Source organism: Somniosus microcephalus, unplaced genomic scaffold, assembly GCF_052327205.1.
Source record: "Somniosus microcephalus isolate GS21.2 unplaced genomic scaffold, FLI_Smic_1.0 unresolved_chr1, whole genome shotgun sequence".
NCBI classification, from domain to species: Eukaryota; Metazoa; Chordata; class Chondrichthyes; order Squaliformes; family Somniosidae; genus Somniosus; species Somniosus microcephalus.
In genome coordinates, this window is record NW_028225179.1 from 139776629 (window position 1) to 139788610 (window position 11982).

Below are 11982 nucleotides of genomic sequence, written 5' to 3' on the forward strand. Positions count from 1 at the left end.
TGGCTGGGGTGGGTAGGGTCTTTGATGATGGACCGTGCCCTCTGTAGGCAGCGTTTCTGATATATATGCTCTATGGTCGGTAGCCGGGTGCCGGTAATGCGTTGGGCAGTTTTGACTACCTGCTAAAGAAATGCAATTCTTTTCCTTCTTTTTATTCATCCTCCCTATCATTGATGAACTCCATTGGCTGCCTGGCTACACAGCATGGACCTCAAGATACCCATCCTTCCAGTAAGCCACTGGACATGTGTTGAATCTCCTCCAGCCATATGTCCACCCACATCTATCATGGAACTCCATATGGTCACCTCACTCATTCCACTCCAATGCCGGAAGCTGGTTTTTCCTTCACTTCACCCGCACTTCCTCTCCAAAATAAATTCACTGTGTGTCCACTCTTTTAATAGACTGAAACAAAGATAACTTCAGCTGCGCTGTTGGTTCTCCCCCTTCCACAGATCTTGGGCCGGGGGTGTCCAGAACAAGGGGGCGTAACCTTAAAATTAGAGCTAGGCCTTTCAGGGGTGATGTCAATAAACACTTCTTCACACAATGGGTAGTGGAAATCTGGAATTCTCTCCCCTGAAAAGCTCTGGAGGCTGAGGGTCAATTGAAAATTTCCAAACTGAGATCGATAGATTTTTGTTAGGCAAGGGTATTAAGGGGTAGGGAACCAGTGTGGGTAGATGGAGTTAAGGTACAGATCAGTCAGGATCTAATCGAATGGTGGAACCGGCTCGAGGGGCTGAATAGCCTCCTCCTGTTCCTATGTTCTGGAAAAATTATGGGTTGGCGATTCAAATTTCCCAATTGGAGCCTGCAAGGGAAATGCTGATAGGAGAATTCTAGCCTTCCTGTTTACAGACTATATATGGCCACTTGGATAAGATATTGTCCCTGGCACTGTGCCCAGCCAAAGTCAGTGTCTTCATGACAGGAAGGGAGGAGGGATTCTTAAAATTCGTTTATGGGATGTGGCCATCGCTGGCCAGGCCGGCATTTATTGCCCATCCCTAATTGCCCTTGAGAAGGTGTGGTGAAGGTGCTCCCACAGTGCTGTTAGGGAGGAAGTTCCAGGATTTTGACCCAGCGACGATAAAGGATCAGCGATATAATTCCAAGTCAGGATGGCGTGTGACTTGGAGGGAAACTTGGAGATGGTGGTGTTCCCATGCACCTGCTGCCCTTGTCCTTCTAGGTGGTAGAGGTCGTGGGTTTGGGAAGTGTTGCTGAAGAAGCCTTGATGAGTTGCTGCAGTGCATCTTGTAGATGGTACACACTGCAGCCACGGTACGCCAGTGGTGAATGTTTAAGGTGGTGGATGGGGTGCCAATCAAGTGGGCTGCTTTGTCCTGGATTTGAGGGGTGGGGAGAAAATAAAATGTAAACACTGCTGATTGAGAACAATGATACCTTGTCTGCCTTATGTAACTGTATAACATTTCCTGTTCATATTCCAGAAAGAATTGAATTTCAGGAGTCATTACCAGTAAGATCATTTGTATTGTTATTTAAATATTATAGTCTTGCATATTAGATCCACTTGGTTGGTGGAACTGTCTCCCCTGGGTGGAAAGACTCTTGTACCCAATCCTGTTAGCTTCTCGATGGCCGGGTTAGGGTAAAATTGCCCACTTGGAGTTCAAGTTGACACTCAGTAGGTGTCGTACAACAGGCAGCGAACGCGACTCTGCCTGTTTTGCCTCCAGCCCATGTCCATTTACACCGCCATTATCTGGTGGTTAGCACATTGCTGAATGTGCTGGTGGGATCTTGCTGTGTGTAAATCGGCTGCCGCGTTGTCTACATTACAACAGTGGCTACACTTCCAAAATACTTCATTGGCTGTAAAGCAATGGGATGTCCTGAGGTCGCCAAAGGCGCTATATAAATACAAGTTCATTCCATTCAATTTTGAAGTCCTCATTGTCATTTTAAAATCTTTTGGACGATGCTGGCGATTGTACTTCTTTTAACAATTAAAGGTCTCTGCCCGTTCTTCCTGAACAAATTTGTTCTCTCCGGTCGATATTTCTCACCCCTCAAAATAAAAAATATGGTTCGAATAAATGCAAATAGAATCAGTAAAAAAGTGATTTTATTTGTAATTGTAATTCTTAGGCACTACCTCCTCGTCTCAGACAAGAGACAATTCTGCCGTATAGCAACAACACTGCCTGTGCTAGCTACAGCACAGTGAACTCACCGAGCGCCAGTAGAAGATCCATCCCTTCAAACCAGTGGGATCTTGCGGTCTACACCCAATAGGACCAATCTTCTATGTTTCTATGACAGCCTAGCAAATCTGTGCGCTGAAGTGAATGGGTCTACGAAGGAGAAATTGATTGATATAATACAGTCGTTATTGCTTGGGCCATTTGTATCCAAACAGTGTCCTTTAATAATGTCACAATTTTAATAGATTCTGAAACGTCAGAAATTAGCATTAAGAAATGCAAAGGAGAAACATTCTCCTGTTATTTAATGTCATAAGTAATCGCATTAGTGCTGTGGCTCAGTGGTAGTACCCTAGCCTGGAAATCAGAAGGTTGTGGGTTCGAGTCCCACTCCAGAGACTTGAGCACTAAATCCAGGCTGACATTCCAGTGCAGTACTAGGGGAGTGCTACACTGTCAGAGGTGCTGCCTTTTGGATGAGATGTTAAACAGTCTGCTCTCAGAGGTGGATGTAAAAGATCCCACAGCACTAGTTCGTAGAAAAGCTGGGGAGTTCTCCCTGGTGCACTAGCCCATATTTATCCCACAACCAACATTGCAGTTTGTAGGAGCATGCTAAGCCAAAATTTGCTACCATGTTTCCCTGCATTACAACAGTGACTGCACTTCAAAATTACTGCATTGGCTGTAAAGCATTTTGGGATGTGCAGAGGTCACAAAAGGCACTATATAAATGCAAAGCGTTCTTTCTTTTTGTACTATTTGTTTTACCTCATTTTATAGTCAGATTAGTAATTGACTGTGGAGCTATATTGTGACCCATAACCACTGCACATTAACATGAAAGTGACAACCTACACATAGCCTAAATCCTTGTACATCGATCTGTATATATATATAAATTCTTGCAAATGAACTTTTTTGGAAATGTACCTTTTTCTGCACTTTTAATTGTTTTTGTACATTCTTTCAAATTTTAAACGCAAGATGGTGTGGGGGAAAAAGTCTTAAAATTGCATTTTAAACATGTGGTTGTATTCTGGGAAGAGAGAAAAGTTAATGCTAAGCATTCTGCAGAGTCCAGCCAGGAGGAGTAGATCTTCACCCACAAGGTTATGGCACTAGAGAATTGAGGAAAAAAATAAATCGAGTGGGGGAACTTACTGAATTGATACAAGTTTTAAAAAATGGCAATGGAGAAAATAATGAGACTGAAGAGCAACAAATCTCCAGGAACTGATCGTTTCCACCCCCAGGGTATTAAAAGGCTGGGATAGTGCAGATGTTATGATCTTCCAAAACTCTTGTATTGTCCCCTTGGATTTGAACATTTCCAATGTTAATCCATTATTTAAGAGGGGTGACAGAGAAACCTGGAAACTAGAGACCCATTAGTTCAACAGCTATGCAGTTTGTTACTAGAATAGTTACCAAGGACAGAGCAACTGATCACTTGGACAAATGAACAAATTAGAGAGCCAGCATGGATTTGTAAAGGGTAAGCCATGTCTAACTAACCTAGTTGAATTTGAGGCAGTCACTAACATGGTAGAGAAGGAAGTGTCAATGGGAAGTGTCTATGGATGTTTATATGGATATCAGAAGGCATTCAATAAGGTCCCATACAAAGAGACTGTTAGCAAAAAAAACTGCAAGTGTATGGAATTGAAGGTAAGCAATTGACATGAGTTGAGTAGGGAATTGGTTAGGGGAATAGGAGACAGTAGGAATATTATGTATGTACTCAAATGGTACATGTCCCCCGACATCAATACTGGGGTCCCAGCTTTTTACTATATTTGTCAATGACGCAGATGAAGGAAGCGAGCTGGGTATCTAAGTTTGTTGATGACACCAAGTTAGATAATACAGTAATGAAAATGGGAGCTGAAAGTTGCAAAGGGCTATTGATAGATCAAGCAAGTGGCAAAAGTGTGGCAGATGAGTTCACGGTGGGAAAAGTGATCATCCACTTTGGATTCAAGAAAGATCAGAACATTTTCTAAATGGTGAGACATTAGGAATTGTGGATGAAGAGAGATTTAGGAATCCATGTACAGAAATCAATAACAGAAGTGGACGGTGCAAAAAAAATTAAGGCTAATGTAATGTTGGCCTTTCAAGGGGACTGGAATACAAAGGGATGGAAGTTATGGTGCAGTTGTACAAAGCTCTGGTTTAGACCAGATCAGGAGCACTGCATTCAGTTCTGGGCACACCACCTCAGGGGGGATATACTGACCATGGAGGTGGGGCAGCACAGATTCACAGGGCTAAAAGGATTGGGCCGTATTTTAAAATATTTTAAAAAATCTACGCACATATCAGAGGGCTCCCGAGGTCCGGACACTTCCGCTCCTGGGCCTCTCCAAACTCCAAGTGCGCAGGGCCCACGAATCCCAGAGGCGCAGGTGGTTCGCAAGCGTCCCTGGGATCACGTGGGCCATGGGGAGCCAATCAGAGGAAATCTCCCTTCATACACTTGACAGATAGACTTGTCAAATATATGAATGGAGAGCACCCCAAACACACTTTAAGACATTAAATAAAATTTTTAAAAAATCAAATTTTTAAAGTTAGTTGAAATTACAATAAATTAAATATTTTAAGCAAAAATTTTTTGGAAATTTTTTTTCTCTACAGGGCTAAAAATAAACTTACCTTTTTAAAAAGTATTTTTTAAATGAAGTGAAAAATTTTTTTTTTTTTTTTACTTTTTCAAATTTTATGCTGGTAAAAGCAGGCCTTACAGTTGCTTTTACCAGGCGTAAGATTTCTAAGGGCTTTCTGTGGGCGGAGGTTCTGCAGAAAACAGAACTATCTGCCCGCAGAGGCCCTTCTCCAGGGCAGCGTCCGATCTGTCGAAGAGGACTCTTGACAGATCGGAAATGCCAGTTTTCAGCACATGCACTAGGCATGCCTGAAGCTGGCATTTCCGATGTCCCGACGGGTGTGTACACAGCGCGTACACACCTGTAGGGATCGGCATATCCAGCCCAAAAAATTATGGAGGACAAGTTGCATAGACTAGGCTTGTGTTCCTGCAAGGGGTGATCTAATTGAGGCATTTTGGATGTAAAGGATTTGATAGAGAAATGCCCTCAGGGTGGAGAAATCCAGAACAAGGAGGGCATAACCTTAACATTAGAGCTAGGCCATTCGAGCGATATCAGGAAGCACTTCATACAGGATTATGGAAATCTGGGGCTCTCTCCAAAAAGCTGTGGAGACTCGGTCAATTGAAAATTTCAAAACGGAGTGATCGATTATGGGATGAAGGTGGATAACTCCCATGATCTATTTGAATGGTGGGACTGGCTTGAGGGCCTACTCCTGTATTCCATACACACACAAAAAAAACACAGCCTAGGAACACTGCACAGAGACCTTTGATGCAGATTCTCAAATTTATTAAAGTCAGAAGAATTGCTTACAAAGGAGGCGGTACAAAAGCTGGATATCAGGCATCAAAGAAAAGCACCATGTGATTTGGCTCTTCCACAACACGGGATCCGAATCCAGGGAGGGAACGAGGTGACACACTGGAAGTGGATCAGACCACACCGAACACTTCATTAAACTGCTGTTAGCACACGCCGCCCTCAAAAGAATTATCTACTAAGGAGAGACAGACAGACAGACACACACTTAGTCCTTCAATGAATTTGTGTCATTTATATTATGGGCAAATGTGTAAAAGTTGGAGGGCATTTTTTTTTTCTCCACACCGATTTCAGCCAGGGCAGTAGTTGGGGGCTCTGCAATTGGTCGATCTGATCACAGATCTGAGGGGGTGGGCAAGAAAGGGGCTGTGGGGACCACAACGGAGCCAGGGTTCCTACTCTAGTTCACTATGCAGTGCCTCCCCCTGCAGGAAAGAACGAGTGTGGGCTTTCCTGCAAACAGCCAGTCAATACTCACTGGCCCAGGGTCGCACACAGAACTTGGGCTAGACACACTAAAAAATGAAAGACCTAGTGATTTTTCTCTCTCCCGAGGGATCTGGTGCAGAGCATACCACATGGTATGTATTACTGCTGTTGCAAAGATTCAAACAGGAAATTTAAGTTTACACGGCACACTTAGTATTCTCTCAAGAAACTTTTCCATCTTTCTCCAGCAGATGTAGAAATCTTGCACAAGAAATGTTCTCATTTATGTTGCAAGAGGAAAAACAGCAACAGGACACCTGCAGTTTGTCCAAATTAATGGATGCACTATTCACAGGATTGCTCATTTTTAAAGGGGACATTTTCTCAGATGCTAATTACTCCAAGAGGGCCATAAAGCAGAGCGGTGCGTTGTAACACTATTCCCTAACTCTAGGTGGTGCTGTTGCAGAGTGACAAATTTAAAGTTGTTACACCGGGCAACAGCACCACCTGCTGGCAGCATAGGCAACAGCAGGCACTGCACAACCCCCCCTCCAACCCCACATTGGAGCCTCCTTCCCTGCAAGATAATTGGGGTTAAATTTTCAATTCGGGACTCTTGGGTGTAAAACTGGTATTGCAGATCGGCATAGAAACTGCCCAATTTTCCATTTAATCCAGTTGTACACCTGGGCGGCAATTTGAAAACATACACCCAATGTGTGTAAACATTCCGAATGCAATTTGAAAAATAAAAGCACTGTTGTTAAGAAGTAGCTGTCCCTTTTTATTGAATAGTCGTTTGACCCCCCCCGACTCCCCCACAAAAAAAACCTTGCACTGTTCATTGATCATCGTGAATGCGGAAGGGGCAAGGGAGCAAAACAAGAGTGCCACATCTGTCCACTATTTTAGCACAGGGATCAACTTGCTCAATAAACCTGCATACAAAATAATGGAGAGAGCACAGAATCAATCACACAGAGTCAGAGGGATTTGGAAAAATCCTACAAATTTCCAAAAGGCACAAGCTGATTTGAAGTTACTTTCCCTACCCCTCCCACACATTTTTTTGGCCAAATACAAAGCAGCGAGATGAACAATCTACCGAATGACTAACACATTTATTTAAGGGGAAGGCTGGACATTGCCTGATGTTCTGCAGGAAGCTTCTAGAATGTTAGAACAGCATGTTCATTTCGAAGTCCCCCACACACAGGGTTTCGATACAGCGGCGCTGGATTAAGTCAGTCAGAGTGGGCTTGGCCACAGTTGGATTTGGGATGACGCCTAGTTTCAGGAATTTGATATGGTCTCTTCCTCCCACGATATTTAACCCAGAATATGCCTGACCAGCCGCAGACTGGAAAAACAAAAAACAAACAAAAAAGCCAGCAAATACTTGAGTCCTGGGCAATCTGCCCTGAAAGGACGAAAAATTAAGGAAAACCCAGATGCGAGAGAGAGAGAGATCTATTCTCGGAAGTGTGCATAGGATTGGACAGGATCAAGCTTCAGCAAGGAGATAGACATCGCCCGCTCAGCAAAGATTCCGGTTCTTCATCGATATCCAGATCGGAAATCAAACACAAATCCCAGAAAAAACAACACACAAGGAGGTCCAAACTTAGGAGCGGAGCCAGAATTTCAGGGATCGAGGAGGGGACCACACCCATTCTCCAATTGGAACACTGAGTGGGAAGTGGAGATGGGAATGTTTGCCCCCCTAGAGCAGAGCCAGTGTGGCTGCAGTAAGAGGTTCTATCCCTAGGTGTCCCTGGTACACCCACCATCTCAAGCCTCTGATGCAATAAAGTTTGGCTTTGCTCAAACTCACATCTGCTGCAGGCTGGGCCCCCGATTACCTTGGTGAGACCAGCTCTCAATCTCTAGTCTCCTACGTGATAGAATCAGACTTCATTTTTGGGGTGGGGGTTCCTGATCCAAACATTCCAGTGTGTATCCCTCATATCCCTGGTATCCCTGGTATCCATCAAATCAGAGCCATTTCTACTCTATTCCACTGTGGAGTTAAGGCTGGGGGCTGGGGGAGGGGATCCAAACAATTCTAGTACTCAAACTTCTTATTGATTAGAATCGAGCAGGAGCTCAGGGCTGCCCCCAGTTTCGCCACTTCCGTGCAGGAGGCCGGGATCAGCGTGTAGTCTGGAAGCTTCTTGAAGACCTGAAAATAAAAAAAGGTGGAGAAAAAAAAAAACTCATTAAAAGAAACCAAGGTAGAGGTTACTAACCAGTCGCAGGAACACTGCGGCAGTGACGGAAATCCCTGCACAACGAGCGCCCGACACCTCTTCGCTCAACACCACAGACAACTTGTATTTATATAGCGCCTTTAATGTAGTAAAACATCCCAAGGTGCTTCGCAGGAGCGATTATCAAACAAAATTTGACACCGAGCCACATAAGATATTAGGACAGGTGATCAAAAGCTTGGTCAAAGAGGTAGGTATTAAAGGAGCATCTTAAAAGGAGAGGTGGGGAGGTTTAGGGAGGGAATTCCAAAGCTTAGGGTCTAGGCAGCTGAAGGCACAGCCACCAATGGTGGAGCGATGGAAATTGGGGATATGCAAGAGGCTAAATTAGAGCACAGAGATCTGAGGGTTATAAGACTGGAGGAGGTTACAGGGATAGGGAGCGGGCGAGGCCATGGAGGGATTTGAAGCCAGGATGAGAATTTTTTTTTTTTTTTTTTTTTTTTTTAAATTTAAAAAAAGAGGCGTTATTGGACTAGGAGCCAATGTAGGTCAGGGGTGATGGGTGAACGGGGCTTGGTGTTAGGATGTGGGCAGCAGAGTTTTGGATGAGCTCAAGTTTATGTCCACATGGGCAGCTGCCAAGTGAAAGCCTGTTACTTACCCCACCACAGGAAAACTATTAAAAAAAAAAAAAAATTTTTTTAAACCAAAATGCTGCAATCCATTAAATAATTCTACTTCAATTAGGTCCTTTCACTTGTTGTACAGACGCTGGAACAAGACTGCCTCCTGATAGCGAAGAAAGTGGTAGGGAACCTAACCGAATCCTAGCTCAGTCCCTCTGTGGCAAGTATATCCTCCTTAGGTAAGGAGACCAAAACTATACACAATTTCACAATTCACAATTCAAACCGCTTTATTGGCATGATAAGGTACATCTTATGTTGCCAAAGCATCAAAATACATTTATAGTTTAGCACATAAACGCAGTTCTATTCATACAGTGTATAAACAGGTATATCCCGGAGTGTATAAATATACATTCGCATTGTTTATATATACTCTTTTCTTAGTTTACTGGTTGTCCCTCTGTTCATGGCAAGCTGTAACATAGTGTGCCGCCAGTGTTACACAGCTTCTCTCCTCTCCCAGTAGGAATGGGAGTTTTTGGTTGTCATTCAGATTTCTGAAATCAGGGCATATTTGTGAGAATGTTTGGTAGAAATTCTCCCTGATGCCCTGATATTTTCCGCAGGCTGTGAGGAAGTGCATCTCTGTCTCCACCACTCCCTGACTGCAGTGAGAGCATATCCTGTCTTCTCTTGGCAGCCTGGTCTGCCTGTGTCTGCCTTTTTCGATCGCTAGGCTATGTTCGCTAAGTCTGTACCTTGTCAAGGTTCTTCTCAGTTTGTTATCCTTTACCATGGTCAGGTAATCAGCTATGTTGTATTGTCTGTATACACAATACTCCAGGTGTGGTCTCACCAGGGCCCTATATAATTGCAGTAAGACGTCTTTACTCTTATACTCAAATCCTCTTGTAATAAAGGCCAACATACCATTTGCTTTCCTAATGGCTTGCTGTACCTGCATGTTAACTTTCAGTGATTCGTGTACAAGGAAACCCAGGTCCCTCTGAACACCATCATCAGAGGGCAGTCAGCAAGAATCAGAGCCTTCAGGAGAGGAGGGAAACAGAGATCCAACCCCCTCCCCCACAAGCAGCTTGGAACGAGGGGGGTTTTGGCCTGTGCCCCTCCCCCACCCCAACCTCCTGAGGGAAGGTTTTGCCGTAGCTCAGTGGGTAGCACTCACCTCAAGAGTCAGAAGGTTGTGGGTTTAAGTCCCACTCCAGAGGCTTGAGCACATAAAACTAGGCTGACACTCCAGTGCAGTGCTGAGGGAGTGCTGCACTGTCGGAGGTGCCGTCTTTTGGATGAGACGTTAAACTGAGTGACAAGTTTTTTGTTGTTGCGTGAAAGGATTTTTAAAAAAACTCAGCTCACACAGCCAACTGCCGTCTGCTCCCTCGGGTGGACATGAAAGATCCCGCGGCACTATTTCCAAGGCGGGGGGAGGGGGGGCAGCGGCCGAGGGAGTTCTCCCCGGTGTCCTGGGACAATTATTTATCCCTCAACCAGAAAAAAGCTAAAAAAAATAAAAATTTATCTGGGCATTTACTACTTGCTGGTTGTGGGACCCTGCTCTGTGCAAACTGATCGCCACATTTCCATACAATTCAAAAAATATAACTGGCTGTAAAGCACTTTGGGACACGAGAGTTTGTGTATAAATGCAAGTGTTTTCATAGAATCTTGCAGCACGGAAGGCGGCCATTCGGCCCATCGTGCCTGTGCCGGCTCTTTGAAAGAGTTGTCCAATGTAGTCCCACACCCCAGTTTTCCCCCCACGCCCCACCGCCCCCCCTAACCCTGCAGATTAGTCCTCTTCAAGTACACACCCAATTGCCATTGAAGTTCCTTTAGAATTAGATTCCACAACCCTTTCAGGTAGTGCGTTCCAGATCTTAACTTTCAGTAAAGAAATTCTCATTTCCCCTCTAGTTCTTTTGCCGATTATTTTAAATCTGTGACTTCTGGTTCTCGACCCACTTGCCAGTGGAAATAGCTTCTCCTTGCTTGCTGTATCAAAACCCCCTCAATTTTGAATACCTCTATTAGGGCTCCCCTTAACCTGCTCTATGCCTTTCTTTCTCCCCCCCCACAACACTTTAAAAAGATGAACTTTCTATCGAGGGCTCGGAGAATACTGTCACACAGGCAAATCCAGGGACACCTAAAGCCAAACAGCTGTGGGAGTTTCTGCTGGACTTGGCTGCTGAACAGCAGATAAGAAAGTAACTACATTTGCAAACATCTTTTTATGCACATATTCACTATGGGTCTACAGAATTACTGAGCCAAGCACAAAATGGTGGCTGGCCGATGTTTATAGATTTAAAAAAAAATTAGCTCACACAGCCAACTGCCAAAAACCAAGAGGGATTAAAAAAAAAGTTTAAAATCTAATCACACACTCAGATAGCTCAGGGTCTTAAACACAAACTATAGCCGATAAATCCTTTCACGCAACAAAAAAAAACTTGTCACCAGGGTTAGATTGGGCTCCTTGGCGACAGTGCTTAGCAACAGGGCAACACTCCAGGGGCCTGGCAGAGGATTGTGGGTAGTGTAGGTAAGAGTCCCCTGGATTACCACAATTCTCAGGTGCATAATGTGTTCTCACAGCTGCCACTCAGCAATTAGAGTGCAGAGCATAGGGCCCCCATGGGCACTCTTGACAGCTGTTTTAAGGTTTAACCAGCTATTGGTTGTCAATCAGGTATTAAGTGGGCATTAGGACAAATGTCATTCAAACTTCAACCACCTTGAACAACAAGGGGGGCAGAAGAGAAGCTAAGGGAAGAAAAAGGAAATGTTCACTGCAGAACAGATTCAATAACCTCCAACAATGAGATTTCACTACACAAGGAGGCATAGAATGAGCGGGAGGGCGAGAGGGGGGGGCGAGAGGGGGGGGGGCGAGAGGGGGTGGAGGGGAGGAGGGAGGAGGAGGGAGAGGGGGGAGGAGGAGGGGGGAGAGGGGGGGAGGAGGAGTGAGGGGGGAGGAGGAGGAGGGAGGGGGGGAGGAGGAGGGAGGGGGAGGAGGAGGAGTGAGAGTGGGGAGGAGGAGTGAGAGTGGGGAGGAGGAGGGAGA

At 44.8% G+C, this 11982-nt stretch overlaps 1 protein-coding gene across 1 annotated transcript in view; it reads right to left on the reverse strand.

Moving 5' to 3' along the window:
* Window positions 1-5565: 5565 nt before the first annotated feature.
* The window catches only part of LOC147096016 (N(G),N(G)-dimethylarginine dimethylaminohydrolase 1-like), a 75671-nt gene continuing 69254 nt past the window's right edge, over window positions 5566-11982 (reverse strand). The window contains exon 6 of the mRNA XM_085974980.1: window positions 5566-8234. Within this exon, the coding sequence (XP_085831106.1) occupies window positions 8118-8234 (117 nt within the window). The 3' untranslated portion in view covers window positions 5566-8117. The remainder of the gene's footprint in view (window positions 8235-11982) is intronic.